Source organism: Hetaerina americana, unplaced genomic scaffold, assembly GCF_022747635.1.
Source record: "Hetaerina americana unplaced genomic scaffold, ioHetAmer1.1.p SCAF_20, whole genome shotgun sequence".
In the NCBI taxonomy this organism is placed as follows: Eukaryota; Metazoa; Arthropoda; class Insecta; order Odonata; family Calopterygidae; genus Hetaerina; species Hetaerina americana.
The window spans coordinates 602,544-629,422 of NW_027286764.1; the positions used below are offsets into that span (position 1 = coordinate 602,544).

The following is a 26,879-nucleotide window of genomic DNA, read 5'->3' on the forward strand; positions in this document are numbered from 1 at the left end:
AGTTGCCAGGACTCAAAATCTCTGTATTGTCCATCATTTAAATCTTGGGAATGATAATTGAGATGGTTTCCCATTGCCTTCCTCAATAGTGCTTTTAACGTGACACCTTATATATATATATATATATATATATATATATATATATATATATATATATATATATATATATATATATATATATATATATATATTATATTGGGACGGCACAATAGAATACAAATAAAATAGTAACACTTGATAGGACACTCGCATGGTAATTTGTTTAAGCTTTTGGCCCACTCCAAGGCCTTCTTCAGGTAAGACTGAAAATTTGCTGGAGAGGGGTAAGGGGTCTGGGTGGGGAGGGGAGGTGAGGTGCAGGGAATGCTGGGAGGGGAATTAAAGATTGCAGTAAAGGGTGGGAATTTTGAAAGATCGGATAGCTAATATGTAGGTGGATTCACGAGTTCTCACCTCTATGTTGGTGGCTGAATCAGGTAGGGATTCTAGGATGCTAGGAGCAAAACACTGGTTGAATGAAAGGTTGTGGGTATTTGCGTGTGAAGGGATAGGAAGAGAAGAGAGTGAGGCAGATTTGCAGGAGTACCGGTGATTGTTCATTCGAATGGATAAGTGATAATGCATTGGCCTATGTAAAAGGAAGTGCATTGTTTGCATGGCAAAAGATAAATAATGTTTTTTGAGAGGCAATTACAGTGGGAACGAGGTGAGGGGGCAATGAGGGGATGTAGCGAGAGGGGAGTAGATCTAATAAGTAAACTTGCAATCACCCCTAATGTAAAACTTGTCTGTATAATCGATATATATATATATATATATATATATATATATATATATATATATATATATATATATATACTCATATATACAGAAACAGATATAAGGAAAAGGGATAGGAACACATATAAAGGACGAACACAATAGAGGTGGGGAAGGCGGAATCGAACGGATCACAAGAGTAAAAATATTTCCTCAACCGGGACTCGAACACCGGATCTTTCCACTTGCCGGGCGGATGCTCTTAACCACTTGAGCTATCAAGGATAGTCAATTTACCCTGAGATCCGTGGGGATTTCGTGTTTGAATGTATATATATATATATATATATATATATATATATATATATATATATATATATATATATACATATATATATATATATATATATATATATACACATTCAAACACGAAATCCCGCCAAACGGCGAATAAATACTCATATATACAGAAACAGATATAAGGAAAAGGGATAGGAACACATATAAAGGACGAACACAATATAGGTGGGGAAGGCGGAATCGAACGGATCACAAGAGTAAAAATATTTCCTTGACCGGGACTCGAACCTCGGATCTTTCCACTTGCCGGGCGGATGCTCTTAACCACTTGAGCTATCGAGGAAACGTAATTTACCCTGAGATCCGTGGGTCTAATATGTCGCCAAGCGCCCCGATTCTTTAGCCAAGAGATGGCGTCAGGGGACTGTTTCACCCACCAAAGGAGAAATAGACAATACACAAGAGGAAAGGACAGTGGTTTAGAATTCATACAACATCATACAGGAAAGGAACAGTGCGTTTCGTGGCACGCATAGCCAGAAGAAAGAGATGAGCCTCATTGGCCAAATAGACATTCAAACACGAAATCCCGCCAATATTTTTACTCTTGTAATCCGTTCGATTCCGCCTTCCCCACCTATATTGTGTTCGTCCTTTATATGTGTTCCTATCCCTTTTCCTTATATCTGTTTCTGTATATATATATATATATATATATAGTACAATACACAGTAACACATAATATAGAAACACAAAAAAAGAGAACACTCACACGTATTTTCTTGATATTTCGACGGAAACAATCCGTCTTCCTCTGAAGATATAGAAGTAATCATTACTTCTATATCTTCAGAGGAAGACGGATTGTTTCCGTCGAAATATCAAGAAAATACGTGTGAGTGTTCTCTTTTTTTGTGTTTCTATATTATGTGTTACTGTGTATTGTACTATTCGGCACTTCCGTGTTACGTCTATGAAAGTATATATATATATATATATATATATATATATATATATATATATATATATATATATATATATATATATATATATATATATATATATATATATATATATATATATATATATATGTGTGTGTGTGTGTGTGTGTGTGTAAATATATATATATATATATATATATATATATATATATATATATGTGTGTGTGTGTGTGTGTGTGTAAATATATATATATATATATATATATATATATATATATATATATATATATATATATATATATATATATATATATATATGTATGTATATATATATATATATATATACATACATATATATATAAACAAAGTAATATAATGTGTTGTCACTGCAGGTGGTAAACATTGGTTGGAGGGGTGCATTATGGGTTGGACTTAGAAGAGAATAGATAAAGTAGGGGAGACTGAAAATTTTGAATTATGGTTTTGTAATTATCAGTACAAATTAGTGACAAGGTCTTCCAAATACCCATTGTTGGATGTGATCTCTTTAATTGTGTACAACTCTTTTGTTCTGTATAATCAAACATAGGGGTCATAAATATCATGTGCAGCATGAAGTGTATCGTGGATAGCTTGTAGGAAATGGAGTGTCGTGGTGTTAATTAATTGTGGTAATTAGTCAGTGTAAGAAAATTTTCTGAAAATTGAAAATTCATGTTTTCAGTTTACGCTCTGATTCATTAAGTTTGAGTAATATAAGGCATCCTCAACCTCAATTTCACTTGTGATTTTGATGTTTTCATCCATGGAGTTCAAAAATAATCCTTTATGGGTATGTACATAAGCAATGCTGCAGCATGTTGGGCTGTCTCTTAATGTCATTGTAAATCAAACCTGCCATCAGAATGGAGAGTGATATGGAGGGCACTGACAGTGGCAAAATCATAGTGATATTAGTACAAGGTTGCACAGGGGCCATTCTCAATGGCTGCCTTCAGCATTGTTGCAAGTCTGCACTATGAATTTACAGTCTGTGGCCAATAAGAATGGTACCCTGGGGGTCATGTCATCTGAGGTTGACCCACAGGAGAGAAGCCTTTTGGCAGCCGGGGCAAATGGACTGTGTATTGTTCAAGGATAATTTGCGGATAATGGAGTGTTCTGAAAGCTGGCATAAACCAATGAAAACCAAATTTGTTCCATTATATCCTACCCTCTGTACCCCCAATAACACCTCCTAACATGTATGATTATTTAATCTTTTATTTTCTTTGATGCCTAAGAAAATGTTATCTGCTAAATTTAAAATTTTTCTTATTCATGGCTTGCCTCCTAGGCCTTGTATTCTGTGCATGAATTCTTTACACATGGAACAACTAGTATAATATTCTGATCTTTGTATTTGTTTGAGGTATTTTTAGCAAGGTCTATTGCAAGTCTATATAATGAATAACAAAAATTATTATTTACTATGTTTGTGGAAATTAGAAGTAGTCAGTATCCTCCATCAAATCTCTCGTAATCCACCACTGCCAGATAGTTGGCTAGTGCACTGTTAGGCCATGAGCATTGAGCAGACAAAGCTGGGACCCCAGGAAAACATGGACTTTGCCCACTGCAAGTGCATCCATTATTGTCCTGCTGGCGAGGATGAACTTGTTATCTATCAGTGGGCCTTTAACTTTTTACTTGAGTATTGTAACCAAGTTGTATTGTTTCTTACCAAATTAACTGTTAACACAAATTATCATAGATAGATCTTTTTGAAGGTAAAAATTGGCACTCTAAGTTTCTCAGTGAAACATTCATTCCTCAGCCTTTCTTGATGGCTGAACACAGCTACAGATGATTACCAACCTTCCAGAGTTGAAAGCCAGCCATCCCCACCATAGAACAAAGAGCCCCATCACTGCACTAACAGGACTGCCGAGAGGTAATGCATCCAGGCCTGCTTCATAGCGACCCAATCTAGGTCCCAGCATTAGGGCAGCTGCAAATGCTTCACAACAGAGAAAATTTCATTTCATAGGAAACCCAAATTTGCAGGAATCATCCTATGCAAATGTTGAAAAATACTAAGAATTGGACATGAATGCAGTAAAGATATACCCAAATATACTTTTTTAGTCTTCCTCTTATGCATGAAGGGAATAATGATGTCAAATGCTACCTGAAAAGAATTGCATTAGGAGGGAACTGCTATTTTTTGCAAAATATAGTGATTTCCTAATCTCAATCTTTACTTATACTGCTTAAAAATCTAGGGACTTTTGTTGACTCTTACAAAGGTAAATTTGATATAAATTAAAGAATCAAAGCACAAAAAGTTTTACTGGATCATAAAAAAAATTTTGACTAGCTAAGATGGGCAGAAGATGCCCAGTTACTGAGTATGATTGAAAATAAAAGGCCTGGCAACTATACTGCAAGGGTATGCTCCCTTATTTGAAGTCACGTAACATACAAGCCACCAGAGATATGTCACCCATCCAAGAGTCAAATTCACTATTTATCTACGACTGGCTTTGGAGTTGAAACTCACTCTTTTAGGGGATGTTAGCAAAAGTATTAATGATAGGCTGGGACTATACTTTCATATTATTAAAAATATTTAGGGTTTAAAAAACAGTATTATAAGACCTGTAATAAAAGAATGGCATCAAATGTGGATACTCTCAACCTCTAATGAGGTTTGCCGATTCAAAAATTAACATAAGACTTTCAGTGACTAAGAGAAGGGAGCAGTAGTCCAAATGAACAATAAAAATCATTTTCAAAAATCAATTTTTTATTTTCCTATTTTGAAAACTGCAACTGATAAATGAAACTAAAGGGAAGAAGTTAATCAATAATAAAATACATTGGCGGTAAAAATCAGTGATAAGAGTAGACTCTGGAGTGTTTCTATGTTGCACAATAGTTACATATATATCTTCATCTGAATCTACCGTTTTCTTGAGCATTGGATTCACTGCCTTAGCTGCATTTTCAGCCATTTCATTTGACTAAGGTATGTGTGGACTGGAGGCCTTATGCTTGAAGTCCTATGTTTTCACAAATTGTTCACACATATCTTATGTAAAGTATGACACACTATCTGCATAAAAAGTTATCCGAATACTATGTCTAGCAAAAAATTACTTCCATTGAAATAGAAATATATTTTTTTGGGTATATTTAAAAAAAATTTCAAAATATTCTCCATTTAGCTCTTTTCCCAGCATTTTCCTTAATTATTAAGGTAATCAAAAGAGTAGGATTACAGCAGGACCTCAAAATAAGCACATGTGTTGGCAATGACTTCCTTAATATGAATCATTTTCCAGTGTGCAATGTTTTCAAATTTAATTTTTGCCATTGAAACTGCTCAGGTGTACACCCATTTATTCATATCTTGATTGAAAATAATATTTTTCTTTGCCACATGAGGACTTTTTCTTGATTTCTTTGCTGAACCGGTGCAATAAGAATACAATACTCTCCATTTATCATTTCTCTTTTTTTAAAGTAATCAATTTAAATGATTTCAGGAGAATCCCAGAAATTCAGGTCGTCACCTTATTGGCCGATTTTACCTCCTTCAATTTCTCAGAGCCAGATTGTCAAAGGAAATCCACTGTTTCAACTATGCCTAGGTTATTGAGCACATAAAAGGGTATCCATGTTTTGTGCACAGTTATATATCAATGCAGAAACTCGTCTGGATTGCAATGGAAAAGTACCAAACCAGGCTCTAAATTGACAGCACAACTGCATTTAACTTCCACTGAGAGCAAACGTGGTGACCATATTCCCAAGATTTTTACTTCAATTTTTCCTGCAAAATTGAAAACCCTGTATTATCTTCATTATGCATGTGACGATTACTGGAGAGATTGTTAAATAGCGGAGGGGACAAGAGTCAACAAGAGGTGGCCATAATATTGAATAAAAAGGTAGGGAGAAACCTACATACATGTAGAGCAAGCAATGGATAGAATATTATTGGTGGAGATAAAAGCTGAACCGACGAACTTGGTCCTTGTTCAGGTGTACATGCCACCAATTAATTATAAGGAGGAAGAAGGCAAAAGGGTATATGATCAGTAAGAGGTCATGATCGCATGTGGTCCTGCAGGGATAGTGATGGCCCATTGGAATGCAACAGTAGGCAAAGGAAGAGACTTTAATGAGGTAGAGACTATGGTTTAAGAAGGAGGAATGACCACAAGGAGAAAGCAATTGAGTTGTACAGGAAAGATGGATTAGTTAATCACCAATAATTAGTTTAGACACCACAAAAGACACAGGTATGCATTTAAAATGCCAGGTGACTAAAAAAGGTAGCAGTTAGATTATATTATGGTTAGACAGGTTTGGGAACAGCATTATCATTACACACAGTTTTCCGGGAGCGGATGCTGATTCTGATCATAATTTAGTTCTCATAAAGTGTAGCATCCAATTCAAAAGGATAAGGCAGGGGCCGTGGGTTAGGAAATGGAATGTAGAAGCATTAATGGATTGACAAGGAAGGAGTACCAGCAGGCTGTAGAGAAAACCATGGAGGATGGTAAAGAGCTGAGTACTATCACAGAAAAATGGGAATATATTGAGAAAGGGATATTGAAAGCCGCAAAAGACAGTACAGAACCGTTAACAGAAAAAGGACCAGGAAACCGTGGATCACGGATGAGATGATTGCAAAGATGGATGAGAGAAGAACATGGAAGAAAGTAAACACAGAGTTAGGCAAAATGTAGTACAAAGAGTTAAATAATAAATTGAGATGGGTAACAAATAAAGCAAAAGAAGCATGGTGGAAAATGTAGTGCGAGGATATAGAAAGTTTGCAGAGGAAGGGTGAAGTTAGTGCGCTGTACCGCAAGGTCAAATCACTATCGGGAAGTAAGGATGGAAGATCTATGCTAACAGTTAGAGATAAGGCGGGTGAGATAATAGTTGACACAGAAAAGATCCAAGAAAGATGGAAGGAATACGTAAAAGCACGGTATGGTAAAGAACTTAGGCCAACAAGGTTAGACAGATAAGGAACATGACGTAGATGAAGATATCCAGGAATACTCGACGATGAGATAGACAGGGTAATAAGGGAGATGAAACTAAATAAGGCCATGGGGTAGAAAACCTTCCAGCGGAACTACTGAAATGTTTAGGAAAATGTGGGAGGAAGAGATTATATGGACTGATTCTGGAAGATCTTCATCATTTGTGGATGTATGGCCAGGTTTACACTCACTATCCAATTGTAAGCAGCCATAAATATAGGAGCAGATGTGCCATGAACTTCATCCAATGCAGCTTTAAACTTTTTCCATGTTAAACCTTTTAAATAGAAATTTAAGCACTGCATGAAACTTTTTTCCATTATCTAAATAAACAATTAACTTTCAATTCAATAACACAATCTGTAGGCAAAATAAGGCACGGCAATGGACAGCCCCTTATCTGGCTTTCTTACCAATGTATTCTTACACTATTTTGAGAAAGAATGCAAAACACCTTCATTTATTTCCCCAGCAAGTGGTTGAGATATGTTGATGACATATTTGATACTAGTAAATATAGCATTTATGAGTTTATCAATGATTTGAATAGTAAACACAAGACAATAAAGATTACTCATGGAATAGAATAGAATAATTCACTCCCATTTTTAGACACTGGTAATCAGAAATCATGAGGTCCTAGAATTTGACATTTATAGGAAATGGACTCAACAACCACCTCATAATATCTAACTCACCAAACCTGAACAGTCCAAAAATGGCCGTCTTCAATTTTCTTATACATCGGCTGCTTATGGAATCCGTAAGCAAACAATGCTACATCAACAAGCTTAAACACAGGAAAAACATTGCCAAAATCAATAGATATCAACCCCGAATAATAGACAAAATCTTTAAAAAAAATAATAAACTCAATAATAAATACACCATGCTTACACCACCGTATAACAATCGCAAAAAGAAATTAATTTCCTTTCTTGCTATCCTACCCTTCTTATTAAGGGACTCCAAAAAGTGTTCAAACAAGTTGACACAAGGACCACGCAATTGAACCCAAACACACTTAAGAATCTCTTAGGGAGGCCCAAAGACTAAACTCTGTATTAGAAAAATCAGGGATTGACGAGATTAAATGCACCACCTGGCAATGCGCATACGTAGGCCAAACTAGACAAAACCCGATCATCTGGTTCAAAGAGCACCTGGCTCATTGCAAAAATAGTCTTTTAATCAATCAGCGGTTGCCAAACACATATATGACACAGGCCACGCCATCACACTCAAAGACCAATGAATCATTCATCAAACATACAGATAGCTTCAAACTGGACACCATAGAAAGTGTACACATGCACATATGCTAAGAAAACCTTATGAACAACTAGCCAGGCATCATAAACAGCTCACTTATCCCATTGGTAAAAGATTTTAAACCAGCCAAAATTTGAAATAAACCAATGGACATTTCTAGCAATGTCTGTTGGTGCCCCCCATCCCCTGGCCAGGATGTCATATATAACTTAAGGAAATTGGGCAAAAATGAGCCCAAAGGTAAGGATGATATTTCAAGGGAGATAATAAAACTTGGCTCAGGTGCAGTCATCTCACTAAAAAATATCCTTGCTGGTCTACTCTTCACATCCAATCATGAAGTGACTGCAACTGTAGAGAGCACTTTGCAGCACTTTCGGAAGAATGCTACATTGATGGGATAGTGGTACTGGAACAGCCCTGGATAAAATGTATTAATATCAAGGGCATTTATACTTCAAAATTAAAACCTTTTTGCAAGCACAAATAGTCATTTTCATCATCAGGCTGTGAAGTCCTCAGATCATCCTGGCACACATACTGCATCGTACTCATGAAAACTTAGATACAGAGTATATTCAAGAGTTTTTTTTACACCGGTTTATGGGAACCTAAAGCTATATTCCTTGAGTATTCATGTCTGTACCTTGGCACTCAGACCCATGGAGACCTCAAAGAAAGCAGTGTGCACACAAAATATCTCAAATGAGATAGCAGGGAAAGTTACCGTGGGCTGCAACTGCCTGCAAGGCTCTGAGTACAGTTGAGAGATCGTTTTCTCAAAATTCCATTTAAGTAAATTAAAAACATTGTTTAGAGATTATTGTGGTCCTTCAGGAGAGGAACATTTGGCCTCTAAAATACTCCCACTCTGCATCTACATAGGAGACGATATCACAGCTGCAATTGGGAGCACATTGCAAAGCAGTCTCCAAATTGACCTTTGCCACTTGTTGTAATCACACTGATAAGTCTCTTCATAAAAAATCATAATATTGTATATCACAGTAAACAAACCTGATGATCCTCCTATGAGGTGCACTGGACCTGATCCAGCAATGTCCACAGCACCAAGATGCCGCAAAAAACCATGCTCACCCCAAACCCATCCAGCTGGCAGGCAGTACACAACAGTGTTCAACAGAGAGAACAAACAATAGGCCTTGAAATTGCATCTGAAGAGAAATAAGAAAATATATTAATATTTTTAACAAATATCTTAAATTTTACCATGCATGTACTGTGATAGAAAAAATTAATTTAAAATTCCTTGTAGACTAATGGTAGTACATAGTTCTCTAATGAATTGCAATGCTAACTTGAATCAGTGATAACAAGAAATATTCAAATATCCTAAAAGTAAATTAATTCATTAATCAATTTACTTTCTAGCATTTATACATGATTCGTCCAATTAGCCCTTAGGGAAAATTATTTTGGGTAGATATATCTATCTTTCAGAGTAATCTCCTTTTAGCTCAATATACTTTTCCCAGAATTTTTCCCAACTTTTTAAGCTGTCCAAAGAGTAGCATTTTGGAAGGTCTTCAAGATAGGAATCTGTGTTAGCTTTTAAAGTGTAAGAGTAGCTCTGTAGCTTAAATAGCTATAGCACTCGGCCAGACATTGAGGGATCCAGGTTTGAATGCTTGTCAAAGCAAATGATTTTTACACTCTGATATTATTGCATTGATATCACCTCCTCCTTCAACGCAAATCATTTTGTGCATTTCTACAATTTTGCAAATGAAAAGAAGTCACTGAGGGCCAAATCTGATGAATACAGTGGATGTTGTATTCATTTGAACTATAATTCCATAATTTTCACCATTGAAACTGCAAAAGTGTGTATCCATACGTTGTCTTGATGCAAGAGAATTTTGTCCTTTTCCAAATGAGGACTTTTTTCTTGATTTCTTTGATCAATCGCTGTAATAATGACTTATAATACTCTCCATTTATCATTTGTTCTTTTTGAAAGTAATCAACTTAGATGATTCTGCATGCATTTAAAAAAACATGGCCATTACAATGGTTAAGGCCTTCTGCCAAGAGAATTCCTAATGCTGAGGAACTTTCAAAAGCCTTAGCCACAGTGGATAAACACTGCAGAAAACTCAAATTTCACTTGAGCCTCGGCCATCACCTCGTCTGCTGATTTTACTACCTCCATCTTCTTTGGAGTCAAGTTGCCTTAAGAAACCCATTGTTTCAAATTTTGCTTTGTCACTGGCATTTGGTAGTGTGTCCATGTTTTATCCACTGTTATGCATCGACAAAGAAATTCATCCAGATTTTGATGAGAAAGCACCAAACTAGTCAATCACCCAAAATCAGATCATGGGTTTTGTCTGGGTTAGATCCTATCTCCTGGACAGAAAACAATGTGTAGCCTTAATTAAACAAGGAAGAGAGTTCCTTTCTCCAGTAAAAAGTGTACTATGTGGTGTACCCCAGGGATCTGTCCTGGGCCCAATCTTTTTCCTCATGTACGTAAATGATCTACCAACATTACTGAACTCTGTACCAGGCGTGCTGCCTGTTGTCTATGCTGATGACGCAAATGTCCTCGTGTCTGCCTCCTCTGTAGACACACTAATATTAACCACGTTTAAAATCATTTACTCAATTATAAACAGTTGGGTATTGCACAGGAGGAAATGTGCCATGAACTTCATCCAACTCAACTTTCATCTCTTTCTGTGAATAGAAGTGTTTCATCACCACACGAAACTCATTTCTAATTCCATTTCTACGAAAAAACAAAAGCTTGTTGCATCAATCAACTATGAAAATGAAATCGTGCAATGGATATGACTGAAAAATAAACAGCAGTCTAGTGAGAGATGACCCTTTGTAAAAGCAAACCATTTCCATATTACAAGTGCCATCTCTTCGACTTTTCTAGGGAACTATTGAGGGATTTACCTACGAAGGCATTTAAAAACCAAACCAACTAATTTCACATTTCTTTCCAATGCAACACTTTGAATTTGCATGAAATAGAGATGAAGATCCTCAAGGATGGATCAATTGTATTGAGATTAAGTGTCCAATTATCACTTCCGCCATGCTTAACTAAACCTGTTTAAACCATACAGTACTACAATACCTAAAGAAACAGTCATGTATCACATCAGGTCTCTATGTTGCATGCACACAGGTCAAGATAGGTGCCTACCAAGGTCACTGCAATTTTCAATATGCATCCTCTAACCTAATTTAGAGCTTCTTACCTCTCTGCCATTGCTCCTGAAACAATAGTTGTAGCTGTGGTGGCAAAGGAAAGCTGAAAGAGGAAACTTGCAAACACAGGGCCCATGTCCAGTTCTTCGTGACTGATACTTGTAGTTCTGACATGTAAGGTGAGCGGCGTGGGGGCCATGGCTTTCTTGGGCTGCACGTCAATCATGAAGTCTCCAAAGCCCATGTATGGGTTGGTCAGTGGGCCGTTTCCAAAGCTGAGGCCAAAGCCAAAGACCCAGTAAGTGAGGCCCCCAAGGACAACATCCACCACGTTCTTCATCATTATGTTCACTTCATTCTTCATTGAAACACAACCTGACTCCAACAGTCCAAATCCTGAATTGTGGAAAGAGAAATTTTTTCACCAATGGCAGAATAACCAGTAATCAAAATGACAGAATTACTTTGGGAACAGTGACTATGGACCCAAAAAATGTTTATACCATATTGTATTTAACTATTTCAAAATTCATTGATGGTATTGTCTATTGAATGTCTTTTAAACACCCATCAAAAAGAAATGGCACATCATCACAAGTGTCAGAAATCGTGATTTCATGATGTCTTTCCCTTTGAAGGTTCAGCCAAAGCCCATCAAAAAAGGTGAACTCTGCCATAACCTATGAAGGGTTGATTACTGTTTTTATGGCTTTTTTTAATACTTTAATTCAGTATCAGAGCATGGATACAAAAATATTGATTTTCAGGCCTACAAATTGGTGGGACCTTATTATTATAATTAAGAGTTACAGCTGTTTGCTGAGAGAGATAAAAGGCACTCAGTTCTGAAGCCATATATAAGCCATGAACAAGAATTTTATTTCTGGAATCAATCAATTTGAGATAAGACTACATTTTTGGAAGGCTTTGATTCATTTACCCGATTTCTTTAGTTTTATTTTTGGCAATGGAGATCCTGTAATAACCGAAGACCTTATAGCATTTCATAGGATGTGCCTCTAGTTTTTTTTTAAAGGTTGAATATTTTAGCTCATCACTAGAGGCCATTTATTTTTGTAACAAGCAGTTGCATTTTTCCTGCAACTTGATAGATAGGGTACTTCATCTGTGACCCAGGGTTTCTTATTCTTTAATCCAGAAGATTTTCTTAACTTATTGGAGGTGAGAGGAAAACAGATATCAAAATAATATAGATAGGTGGGGTGAAAGTAATTAAAGTCTTCATCAAATGAATGAGCACAATTAACACCAGTCCAATGAGGGAATTAAGCAGTTTATAAAAATTGATTTGTTTTTCATCCGAGAAACACCTCTCATACTGTGCTTCATTATTTTGAGTAGAATGAGCTACAATTGAGGAAAGCAGTGGGAAATGGTCTGAGAAATGTGATTTAATAACATTGGTTGTCATTAGTCCTGAATTGATGTTGGTCAGAATAGTATCAATGAGGGTTCTAGAGTAAGGATGAACCCTGGTGGGTTCAGCTGTGGTGGTATGCAGGTTAAATAATGATAGTAAATTGAGGATTTTGTAATTTGATCAGGAATTAATCAGAATGTTACAGTTAAAGTTGCTGCTTATGATTAATAAAGGATCTTGAAGAGAATTATGAATTATTTCCAATAGTTCTGTCATTTTGGCGGAGCATTACTTGGGGTAGAATGATAACTAGTAGTGACAATGAAGTCATAGTCTTTCAGATGAATCTGCATAATGCTAAATTTGAATGCTAGTTCGTCATTCAGGAAAAGGCATGAGAAATCAACTGGAGAGTGATTTAAGCTCTTGGACCCTAAGATTAAAACTCCACCTTTTTTATGCAATGCTCAGCAAAAGCCATCGGCAATAACATAGCCCGAAAGATGAAAAACACTTCATTTACACAAAATAAGCCAGTGTTCATTTACACAAATCTAATCAGATTTATAATCACCCACAAGGATTTCTAGTCCCACCATTTTTTTGCGCTCACACTGAATGTATACCTGAAGGACTGTTATGTAATGCATTAACCTGGTTATTTTGATAGGCATAGTCTTGGAAAAGAATAATTTCCTAAATAAACATTTTTAGGAATGACTATTAAATGGAATGTAGAAGCATTAACTGTATTAATAAGGAAGGAGTATTGTCGGGCTGTAGAGCAAATCATGGATGGGGGAAAGAGTGGAGTACTATCAAGGAAAAATGGAAATATATCAAAAAAGGGACATCAGAAGTCGCAAAAGAAACTATAGTAACTGTTAATAGGAAAAGGGCAAGGAAACCATGGATCACAGATGAGATGATTAGAAAAAGAGAAGGAAATGGAAGAATGTAAACACAGGGTTAGGTAGAAGGAAGTCCAAATAGTTGAATAATAAATTGAGATGGGTTACAAATGAAGTAAAAGAAGCATGGTGGATAACCTAGCGTGAGGATATGGAAAGTTTGCAGAGGAAGGGTGAAATTGGTGCATTATACAAGAAGGTTAAAATACTATCCAGAAGTAAGAAGATCTGTCTTAACTTTGAGAGATAAGTTGGGTAGTTATTATTATTATTACTTTTTATTTGCCCAGAGATCACAATACAAAAATACCAGGTGGGTGGTGTATGTACATGATATAAGGCACGTCAAAAAGGAGCAAAGACACAGGCTCAGTTAAGATACATAAAAGAAATTATGCTCATAGTTACATAAATGTTTGGCACAAACCCATGAACATTGGCTGTAACATGCACATGCTATATCAAATTCAGAAAAATCATTGATCACCAACATGAATCAGACCATGACCATTGCTAGAAACTAAAAGTATGAACTTACTGGTTGGGAATATTGTTGAGATATTCGTCAACCTAGTAGAACATATTGTGCTGTAGATATCTTTTTAATATATGCTTGAATGCAGCAGTTCCCTTTGTATCCTTGATACTTTTTGGTAGTTTGTTATATAATCTGATGCCCATTTCAGTGGGTCCTAATTTCAATGCTTTAGTTCTTATATTCCCATAATGGAAGTCATTCCTGCCTCTGGTGTAATGATATGCAGAGTTAAGAGAATAGTTGCCGATGTTATTTTTTATATATACGAGGGTCATCCGGAAAGTAGTACCCGTTCGTGCCGCATGAAGTGCTGACGGCGCGAGTAGCCGCTGGACGAGGTCAGATAGCTTCAGTGGCTTGTCTGCCTTCTCTGAGCCAAGTTGCGTGACGCTAGCATTGCCTGTGTTGTTTCTGTGATTGTTTACAATGTTTAAAAAAATTGAGAACGCCGCCAGTTGTGAAGTGAGGGCAGTGATTAAATTCCTCAATGCAAGAAACGTTCGCCCATGTGATATTCATCGCCAATTAAAGGAGGTGTATGGAGACAATGTAATGGACGAGTCGTCTGTTCGGCGGTGGTGTCGCAACTTCAACATGGGGAGGGGGAACACACACGACGATGAGCGTTCGGGGAGACCGTCTGTCATTACAGACCAACTGGTGAGCTCAGTTGACGAATTCGTGAGGAACGATCGGCGCGTCACAATTGATGACATCTGTGAGCATTTTCCCAATGTTTCTCGAACAATTGTTCATGAAATTGTTAAACACCATCTGCATTATGCAAAAATTTGTGCAAGATGGGTCCCTCGCGTATCTCAATGAGCTGGCGGCGAAGGACTATGCAGCAGGAATACAGAAACTTGTCACACGTTATGACAAATGCCTTAATTTGCTTGGAGATTATGTTGAGAAGTAGTTTAAAGTATCCTCTTTCAAATAAAATTTTTTATGTTTGTTAATATTTACTTTTGTGTCTTTATTTCACGAACGGGTACTACTTTCCGGATGACCCTCGTACAATTAAAAACATAATGTAGATGCATGGGAGTGGTAGCAAATTTAATTCACGGAAAATAGGCCTTGATGGAGCATTGTGAGGTTTCCTGGTGATGATTCTAATAGCTTTCTTTTGCATTTTAAAGATGGTTTGAGAAATAGCAGCTGATCCCCATAATATTATACTGTAGGTTATATTTGACTAAATTTCCCCATAGTACAAATTGAGTAGTACAGTTTTACTTTTAGTTTCAAACAGGTGTCTTAATAAGTTGCAAGTTGAACTGAGCTTGTGTTGAAGGGCTTTTACATGAGTACCCCAAGAAATATTTGCACATAGAGAAATACCTAGAAATTTGCATTCTGTCACACGCTCAATTGATAGGTCATTGATTTTTACCAGCAGATCATCTGACACGTTCTTATTGCATGTAAAGTATACTATTTTACTTTTATTTACATTTAAGTCTAGAAGGTTGTCTGTACACCACTTGTTTATTGCAAGTGTAACAGACTTAGGTTTTTCCACAAGGCTGAGATATGTTTGTTTTGATATTATTACATTAGTGTCGTCAGCGTACAGCACTGGTATTATTCCATCATTATTTGGTAAGCAGTTAGGTAGGTCATTGATGTATATCAGGAAGAAAAGTGGCCCAAGGGTTGAGCCTTGTGGAACACCTTTGTTAAATTGGTATGCTTCAGATGAATATTTTGACCCATCAACTGATAACACTACTTTCTGAGTGCGATTATGAATATAGGACTTCATCCAGTTTAGAGGGATTCCTCTAATTCCTATTCTATCGAGTTTAATTAATTGAATTAAAAGGGTAAGATAGAAGTTAAAACAGAAAAGATCCAAGAGATGTCGAAGGAATACATAGAAGAACTGTATGGCATTGGCAGATTGGCATTGTTAGGAAGAGGTACAAGGTGGGGTTTTCCATGATAACCTATACTGTTCAATTCATATATGGAGGAAATGATTAAAGAGGCATGGGAAGAACTGGAGATAGGAATGAAAGTCAGTGGGGAATTCACAAAATCAGCTAGGTAGCTGATGATCAAGCTTTAGTTTTTCAGTCTGCCAAGGGATTTAAAGCATTGATTAGTGCATTGTAAATTCAATCAGATAGATATAGAATGAGAATAAATGTAAATAAAACAAAGGTTTGGCAGTTTTTCGGAAAGAGAATGGCTGAGTAAAACATTAAAATAGGAGGGCAAAAACTAGAGCAGGTGGAACACTTATCTTGAAAGTTTTCAGACTAAAATGGTCAAAGTAGTAGGCACATAAGTAGAAAAATGGTATTAGGCAAAGAGGCTTTCGCAAGGCGGTAGGACTCGATGACGGGGATGTTGAGTAAGGATGTAAAGAAAAGGCTCATCAAAGCTTTGATATGGAGCATAGTTATGTGCGACGCAGAAACTTGGTCCTTGAAACAGGATGATAGAGGTAAACTGGAGGCTTTTGAAATGTGGGTGTGAAGAAGGATGGAGGGGGTGAAGTGGACAGGGAGGGAAACTAATGGGGAAGTGCTTCATATGTTAGGCGAGAAGAGTAGATTGTTGGGAGAAATCCTAAGGAGGCAAGAAAAATGGATAAACCGCAACAGTAACTTTTAACGGAGTCATCCGCTAATGTGCATTTCAATGACACAATTTCAGAGTGTAAAAATCATTCGCCTTGACTGGGATTTGAACCCAGATCCCTCAATATCCGGTTGAGTGCTTTAGCCACTTAAGTTATCGAGGCATCCTCTGAAATTGTTGCATTGAAATGCACATTAGCGGATGACTGTTAAAAGTTACTGTTGCGGCATTGCCTGCATTTTCTTTGGAATTTGTCAAGGTATAAACACCATAAGTGTTTAAAAGTTGGCTTTAACCTCGTGGACTGTGGCGCGTCGCGCACGAATACGAATGCCTGTGACATTGTATGCATGGCATTTCGTCACAACATCTAGTTCCTTTAAAAGCCCCAAAATTTCAGAGTTTAAGAGGATGCCTCGGTAGCTTAAGTGGCTAAAGCCCTCAGCCGGATATTGAGGGATCTGGGTTCGAATCCCAGTCAAGGCGAATAACTTTTACACTCTGAAATTGCTGCATTGAAATGCACATTAGCGGATGACTCCGTTAAAAGTTACTGTTGCGGCATCTCCCGCAGTTTCTTTGGAATTTGATAAAGGGTGTATTGATCAGCAGTGGGATGTTGAAGACTCTGATAGAGGGGAGAATATTAGGCAAACAAGAAAGGGGGAGGAACAGGATAGGGATGTTGGATGGGATGAAAGGAGGAAGGAAATATACATAGATAAAATGGGTTTTATTGTAGAGTATGATTGGGTTTTATTTTTTTAGGAGAGATAAGATATTTATTTTGTAGTTGTGTCCATCCAAAACCTACCTTAACTGGTAGATTACCTAATAATAATAATAATGTACCACAAGAGCTTCCAAATTAGATTTTTGCCTTTCAAAGAAACAAAACACACATTATGATCTTGAAACTAAATAAAACGATTAATTTAACTTTACTGATCATCTCAATCGGTTACAGGGTCAAATCTCAAAATTCATGAATTTACTAAAGTGATCAATTATATTAAGGGAAAAATTACATGCATCTTTGCTCGTAACTTGATTCAAGGTACCATTTAATAAAGGTGAGTTATGAGCAACAGAATAATATTTTGGCCAAGCAACGAAAAATATAATTAAGTTATTATTAAAAATTAATAAATATTCACCTTTTACAGACAGTTCAAGTAGTTTTCTCTGCTGACATCTTTGAAGAACTAAATATTTCAAATGAATGTTATTTTAAAATGAAGTAAGCCAAAGCAATCCTAACGAAATAAAGAGGACTAGTTGCTGGAAAGGCTAAGCAAAAAATTGTGGGTTTTACAAAATATGATACACTGAATATAAGAGAGGAAAGAATTAAAAATCCTATGAAAAGGAATCATGAAATAGATCAACAGCCTTCTTTTTCTATGCTCATCATTTACAGTAATGCCGTATATTACTCTATGACTATCACTCCAGCAATCACCGCTACCCATTTCCCCATGCACTGCCAGAAAACAACTGTATCACCTCCCTCCATCTCTCAATTTATGTTTTCTGATTTCTCCATCCTTTACATTGTCCTAATAATCCAAGTCCCTATTCTAGCTAATTTGGCCCTCTTCTGTGCTTCTTCTCTCTCTTGAAAAGATGAAGACTTGCATCTCCCACTCCTGGAGATGATATATGACTTTTGGGCCTAGCCCCATAATTACTAGGACTCATATTCAAATCAATGTCCATCATAGTAAAATGGGATGAATAATTGAGATGGTTTCCTCTGGCCTTTCTCAAAAATGTTTTTAGCTTGACATCATCACTAAATGGCCACCCCACTGGGGTCAGATGCCTATGCAGCCACCCCACTGAGAAGCAGATGCTGCCCTTTCATCTGGCAGCTACCCATCAACCTACCTGGCATGGGTGAACCTGCCTAGAGCAAATATCATTGCTTCCACCAGCACAGCTCTAGGGTTCATCAGAACATAAATGCCCAGCCATGAGTTCAAGGCTGTAGTTCTTGGGGAGGGTATTCCTTTATATCACTTGAAAAAAAATGTTATTACTGTTCCTACAAAATTCCCTTCTCTTCCCAGTAATGAGATGGTTCATCCAAAAAGGTTGCAAGGTTACATGGGCTAAGTTTGAGAGGGTGTGAGAACAACTTGAAGGGGCCTCACCTGTTTGCATGGTGAAGATGATGAAGGAAGAGGTAAGAACCCAGTTTGAATCCTCCATGGTGAGATCAAACATCCCACCCTCCACCAGACGGTGCTCTGTCATGTGATCCCTGTGTGGTGGGCAGTCAATCCTGTACGTTGTTGGAGTGGTGGATGACGCCTGCACAATGAGGTTTGTCATTGTGGTGTAATTGGTGTCGTTGGCCTGCATCTCAGAAGAGTTAACCCCTTGAAGACAAGGGTTTTAACTAGAGAATCAGACAGAGTAGAGCAATGCATTTATCAATTTCTGATGGTTCCATTTTTCATGACAAAAAATTAGGGCAAGTGACACTCTATCCAAGGAATAGATCCATTCTAAAAAATAACCTTTATCTTTCAACTATTGTTATTCAAACCCTCTGGCTTAATAATAATAATAATAATAATAATATTAATACTTTATTCATTTTGAAAAATAGTACAACCATATGAAATATTGCAGTACAAATCATACTTAATATATAAACATAAGTTCTTAAATGTGATGAAAATTGCTATAAAAGAATTCATCAAATGCGTGAAGTGGGTGAGCAAGTAACCAGGTGTATACTCTTTTCTTGAAACTCTGGATACAGTCCAATTTCAACTGAGTAGGCAGATATTTGTACCATCACCTTTTGTTTTGTAGTTATGGATGATATTTTAATTCGCAAGTTACCAGATTAACTTTCACATGAATCAGAGCCTAAAATATATATAAACTAAATACAGTCGTAATTCCATGCCTAATAAAAGAGGCTTGCAGGAATAATGTGGAGGTATATTAGCAAGAGAGCGAATTACTCTCTTTTGTAGAAGCAAAATTTGTTTAACATGTTGGGGATGACCCCATAACTCAACACCATAATTCAAGTGGCATTGAAAGAAGGCATGGTAAAATGTTAAACGATACTCATTTGAAATGAGAAAGTTGAGCTTTCTCAACATATAAGCAGCTTTACTCAGTTTATTACAGGTCTGACTGATGTGGGTCTCTCAGTTAAGTTTGATATAAAATTCCTAGTATTTTAGCAGTTTCAATTTCAGTTATTTTTTAATTAAGACTCCAATAATATGCTGGGTTTTTTAGTATTTAAATGTAAATGTAATTTTTCAACAATATATAAATATATTTTTTTTCAACAATGCATAATTTTGTTATTTTATATTTTCAACAATGTATTAATCCCTCCTCCCAGCCTGCTAATTTATCAATATTACCATTCCTCCTCCTCTTCTGCCCCCTCTTCCTACCTCAACCAATCCTTGCTTTCCTCCCTCCCTCCTCTTCCCCTCCGTCCAGAGCTATATATACTGTATTTGACTTGTATTTTTAGCTGATGATGTTATACCATAACAAAACCTTGGTCGTAAATAAAAGTTTTTTATGTGGAAAAGCATTAAGTTTTAATTTTTAGGTCAATATGAAGAATTTCCACCAATTGATGCCATAAACTGTTTTATTTATTTAAGGTACCCCTGTTAACTTTGATATTATAATTTAAGTAACTTCATGTGATTGGCTGGCTTTTCCAAAAGTTATTGTTTAACAGAATGATCATTTGAACAACAGACACTAATCATGCCAGGTAGCAAATAAGCTCATGGATATTAACAGCATTTCATGTAAAATTATTTATGAACATAAAAAAAGAGCCACTTCCGAATACAAAGAGGTAAGTACATTAAAGGCCTACCTGGCAGAAGATAGAGAGGCAACACAATGAAGCTCTAAATGGGCTACTGCTTGAATGGAATTGACAAACAAGTAAATATTTAATGAAGGGAAGAAATTGATTGCAGTAATCAAAGCCACCAATCCAGTCGCCTCATTCATTATTGAGCAGCAATTAGTGTAGAATCCAAAGTCAAAGGGAATGTAAAATTTGCTGTGCATTATTAAACATATAATTAGTCAAGGCTTTTGGGTGCTTCATCACATCGGGGAGTCTCTCGGCGACAACAGTTTCTCTCATGAAAATGAAATTTGGTACTTTGAATTCCAAAGTACTTGGTGTATGAATATGATCTCCCTGATGTTTTGTGTCACAACACTGAAATATATCTATTGGAAGAGGGGCGAAATGTTGAAACTTGGTCAAAGCATGATGAATGAGATTTTTCTTTCATTTCATCACTTCTTGGCATTCTCAACTGAGAACACCGATAAGCTTATACATCTGGGTCATTCCTGATTAAACTTACAAATATTAATTCCAAAATATTGAATTTGGCAGCAAAGTATTTCACATATTCTTTCTTGGTAATGGAAAAATTAAGGGATTTGCACCATTAAGAATTAGAAAACCCACCCCATTCCCTGGATTTGGCTCCCTTAGGCTTACACCTCTTCGAAAAACTAAAAAATATCCTTGCTGGTCTACTCTTCACATCCAATCATGAAGTGACTGCAACTGTAGAGAGCACTTTGCAGCACTTTCGGAAGAATGCTACATTGATGGGATAGTGGTACTGGAACAGCCCTGGATAAAATGTATTAATATCAAGGGCATTTATACTTCAAAATTAAAACCTTTTTGCAAGCACAAATAGTCATTTTCATCATCAGGCTGTGAAGTCCTCAGATCATCCTGGCACACATACTGCATCGTACTCATGAAAACTTAGATACAGAGTATATTCAAGAGTTTTTTTTACACCGGTTTATGGGAACCTAAAGCTATATTCCTTGAGTATTCATGTCTGTACCTTGGCACTCAGACCCATGGAGACCTCAAAGAAAGCAGTGTGCACACAAAATATCTCAAATGAGATAGCAGGGAAAGTTACCGTGGGCTGCAACTGCCTGCAAGGCTCTGAGTACAGTTGAGAGATCGTTTTCTCAAAATTCCATTTAAGTAAATTAAAAACATTGTTTAGAGATTATTGTGGTCCTTCAGGAGAGGAACATTTGGCCTCTAAAATACTCCCACTCTGCATCTACATAGGAGACGATATCACAGCTGCAATTGGGAGCACATTGCAAAGCAGTCTCCAAATTGACCTTTGCCACTTGTTGTAATCACACTGATAAGTCTCTTCATAAAAAATCATAATATTGTATATCACAGTAAACAAACCTGATGATCCTCCTATGAGGTGCACTGGACCTGATCCAGCAATGTCCACAGCACCAAGATGCCGCAAAAAACCATGCTCACCCCAAACCCATCCAGCTGGCAGGCAGTACACAACAGTGTTCAACAGAGAGAACAAACAATAGGCCTTGAAATTGCATCTGAAGAGAAATAAGAAAATATATTAATATTTTTAACAAATATCTTAAATTTTACCATGCATGTACTGTGATAGAAAAAATTAATTTAAAATTCCTTGTAGACTAATGGTAGTACATAGTTCTCTAATGAATTGCAATGCTAACTTGAATCAGTGATAACAAGAAATATTCAAATATCCTAAAAGTAAATTAATTCATTAATCAATTTACTTTCTAGCATTTATACATGATTCGTCCAATTAGCCCTTAGGGAAAATTATTTTGGGTAGATATATCTATCTTTCAGAGTAATCTCCTTTTAGCTCAATATACTTTTCCCAGAATTTTTCCCAACTTTTTAAGCTGTCCAAAGAGTAGCATTTTGGAAGGTCTTCAAGATAGGAATCTGTGTTAGCTTTTAAAGTGTAAGAGTAGCTCTGTAGCTTAAATAGCTATAGCACTCGGCCAGACATTGAGGGATCCAGGTTTGAATGCTTGTCAAAGCAAATGATTTTTACACTCTGATATTATTGCATTGATATCACCTCCTCCTTCAACGCAAATCATTTTGTGCATTTCTACAATTTTGCAAATGAAAAGAAGTCACTGAGGGCCAAATCTGATGAATACAGTGGATGTTGTATTCATTTGAACTATAATTCCATAATTTTCACCATTGAAACTGCAAAAGTGTGTATCCATACGTTGTCTTGATGCAAGAGAATTTTGTCCTTTTCCAAATGAGGACTTTTTTCTTGATTTCTTTGATCAATCGCTGTAATAATGACTTATAATACTCTCCATTTATCATTTGTTCTTTTTGAAAGTAATCAACTTAGATGATTCTGCATGCATTTAAAAAAACATGGCCATTACAATGGTTAAGGCCTTCTGCCAAGAGAATTCCTAATGCTGAGGAACTTTCAAAAGCCTTAGCCACAGTGGATAAACACTGCAGAAAACTCAAATTTCACTTGAGCCTCGGCTATCACCTCGTCTGCTGATTTTACTACCTCCATCTTCTTTGGAGTCAAGTTGCCTTAAGAAACCCATTGTTTCAAATTTTGCTTTGTCACTGGCATTTGGTAGTGTGTCCATGTTTTATCCACTGTTATGCATCGACAAAGAAATTCATCCAGATTTTGATGAGAAAGCACCAAACTAGTCAATCACCCAAAATCAGATCATGGGTTTTGTCTGGGTTAGATCCTATCTCCTGGACAGAAAACAATGTGTAGCCTTAATTAAACAAGGAAGAGAGTTCCTTTCTCCAGTAAAAAGTGTACTATGTGGTGTACCCCAGGGATCTGTCCTGGGCCCAATCTTTTTCCTCATGTACGTAAATGATCTACCAACATTACTGAACTCTGTACCAGGCGTGCTGCCTGTTGTCTATGCTGATGACGCAAATGTCCTCGTGTCTGCCTCCTCTGTAGACACACTAATATTAACCACGTTTAAAATCATTTACTCAATTATAAACAGCTGGGTATTGCACAGGAGGAAATGTGCCATGAACTTCATCCAACTCAACTTTCATCTCTTTCTGTGAATAGAAGTGTTTCATCACCACACGAAACTCATTTCTAATTCCATTTCTACGAAAAAACAAAAGCTTGTTGCATCAATCAACTATGAAAATGAAATCGTGCAATGGATATGACTGAAAAATAAACAGCAGTCTAGTGAGAGATGACCCTTTGTAAAAGCAAACCATTTCCATATTACAAGTGCCATCTCTTGGACTTTTCTGAGGAAAAATTGAATGACCCACATATCCACCTTTTATACAGGTGTATTATACACATGCTGAGTATGCAGGCAATGGGTTGTGTTAAATTCAGACAAATGCCCCAATTCAGGATGGAGGCTTGAAGCCCAGTTACCTAAAGCAAAATTTAGACTTTTACAGCAATAACCCCTCTAATTATGTAAGTGAAAAATCCAATGATTGAATATTGATTCAAAGACTCTTTGTATATCAGCCCAAATATAACGTGACCTTGATTATACGGAGATCTCAAGAGAAACACAGGAACAAAAAAGCCCACATAATTTTCTTTTCTTATGATTTATAGTTTTCTCTAAACCTGTGAATCATGCATTCCCTACTAATTTAAGTATTTCAAAAATTTTGAATCCATTGTGTAAATTAAGTAGTAATGCCTTTTATAGGTTACAAGCTTAAGCCATTTTGCAAATTTCTATTTTTCGATCACTCAAAACCATGGTGGATTTTGTCAATCAATTGGGAAGTAGTCACTTCCACTAGATTTACCTAATGATGTTCATCATTTGTGGATGTACGACCACATAACTCAGTTACCCAATTGTAAAAAGTTGCAAACAAAGTCATTTCATCATTTACAAATAAGGACCATTAACACTAGAAGAATAGTACGGGGATAAACTATAGTTTTACTAACAAAGAGACCTACTGCCACAGCATCAACCCTCAGCATGATGGTATGCACTCACATTGATTAACCTGGAGATCAACTCTAACCAATATCATAGCACCCATATTTTTCCTGTGTGACTGCCAATAGTTGGATTTAAAGAGACAGAGTCGCTGTCATATCTCCATCCTTGAGCCAAATTTCATAAAAACAACTCACACTCAACATCATGGGTAGCCAAGAGAAGTAATAAATGGTGATGACGTTATGGAAGGATCCAATGTTGAGATGTCAAACAATGTTATTCAAGTTCAAGTACACACCAACATACAATCCCAGAGTGGTCACTTGATCAAACCTGTTCAGCACCTTACTCTTTGCTGGAGAGGTGTTTGAATATTTTGTATCTCAATTATGAGTAGCATATTTTTGAATGTTTCATCATGCATTGTCAATGAGCGTCTCTTCTGACACTAATGAGTGTCACTTTGAAGAATTTTTCAATAAATATTTTGATGTAAATGTCTGTATTCACTTAATGAAATTTAAATCCCCATCATTCTGCTACCAATAACACCTGATACTATACCTTGCTAATTCATTATCTTTGTGGTATTCAAATTTACCATCAAGAATTATTTTTAAATTTCTACCTCTACATTTACAGAAGTTGGCTGACACAAGAGTAGATGTTGGTGGTACCATTGCAGTGGCCACAATAAGGCCTGCAAGGAGTTGCATACTAGGTTTACTCATTAGAGATATGCCTTGGGGCTTATGGGACTGAAGTGACCATTTCTCAAACTGCGCAGAAGATCTTTAGTCATCCGGACTGCTGTTGACCCCATTAAGCTTCTTGAAATCCACCAACTCCCTGTTTTAGGAATAAAAATACATGGAAGTTTTTGACTATTAAATTTTAATGCCAAATGTACATCCTTCCACCTGCATTTGACTAGGAGATAATTACAAACATTTTTAATGGACACAAGTCATGATAATATATTTATGCTTCTTTTAATTTAAGTCATACTCCCATTCATAAGTGCCATTTCTGACAAAGAGGCAAGGCTTATACAGAGAAGAGCTCCAGAACCACTCAATATTAAAAAATTCTAAGCAAGCATACACACTCTCATTAGGTAGTTCTTTGTCACCACCGGCAGATCTATCATCATATAAACACATATCGAGGGGCATTTTACAAAACATTAACCAGTGGAGTGTGACTTTCCGTATATTTTATATTTATCTTTGTAGGGCACAGGTACTCTTATACGCAGTTTTGAGCTTGAGAATATCTTCAAGCAGTAGAAATTCATCTATTTTCAAGAAACACAATTCAAGGTTATTTTGTTAATAGCCACTGGAGGTAACCCTTTCACCAATGGTAAAAATGGGCAGAGTGTAAAACTGGTACTCTGAAGGTGTGCAAAATAGTAATGAAATAATGAATCAGGGAAAATAACATTCCAAAGAGTTGAGGCCTTATTTGGATCTCCAGCCCATATTCAAATAGTGGAACTAATAAGCTTTCAGAGTAAATAAAACAGTTTCTGGCGTCACTTGGTGGAAATTCTTCATATTGACCTTAAAATTAAAACACTTCGCTTTTCCACATAAAAAACTTTTATTTACGGCCTAGGTTTCGTTATGGTATAACATCATCAGGTGATGATGTTATACCATAACGAAACCTAGGTCGTAAATTAAAGTTTTTATGTGGAAAAGCGAAGTGTTTTAATTTTAAGGTCAATGCTTTCAGAGTACTCACGGCGAAGAGAATGTCCGGAAGCGCATATTCTAGTGAACAGTAATGGGAAATAACTATATAACTGGGAGGAATGCAAAGCATATAACGTTCATGACTAAAAACCTATTTAGAGTCAGCCAGGGAATTTGTTCCTTTCAAGCAAGAAAAAATTTGAACTAAATTTAAGAGGAAAGTGGTAATATGTCATATTTTCTTCCAGATTAATAACAAGAACGAAGATAGTGTTATTTGTTAAAATGATATGTTTTATATTTTACACCAGTATAGGAATTAATTTCACAATCTAGCCAAGGTTGAAGGGATTTTATATACAAGGTTATGACAAGATTGTCAGTGGAATACAAATTGCAGGTAGCTACACCAGTATAAAACTAGATTGGC

At 36.5% G+C, this 26,879-nt stretch overlaps 1 protein-coding gene across 1 annotated transcript in view; it reads right to left on the reverse strand.

Annotated features, from left to right (window-relative positions):
* Window positions 1-25,924, reverse strand: part of LOC139688559 (putative ammonium transporter 2) — a 52,127-nt gene extending 26,203 nt beyond the window's left edge. The window contains exons 1-8 of the mRNA XM_071586112.1: window positions 25,858-25,924; window positions 25,314-25,449; window positions 22,189-22,346; window positions 19,088-19,315; window positions 11,706-11,902; window positions 11,557-11,642; window positions 9,338-9,495; window positions 3,858-3,999 (exon numbers count right to left, since the gene is read on the reverse strand). Of these exons, the coding sequence (XP_071442213.1) occupies window positions 3,858-3,999; window positions 9,338-9,495; window positions 11,557-11,642; window positions 11,706-11,902; window positions 19,088-19,315; window positions 22,189-22,346; window positions 25,314-25,449; window positions 25,858-25,924 (1,172 nt within the window). The remainder of the gene's footprint in view (window positions 1-3,857; window positions 4,000-9,337; window positions 9,496-11,556; window positions 11,643-11,705; window positions 11,903-19,087; window positions 19,316-22,188; window positions 22,347-25,313; window positions 25,450-25,857) is intronic.
* Between the last annotated feature and the right edge of the window lie 955 nt (window positions 25,925-26,879).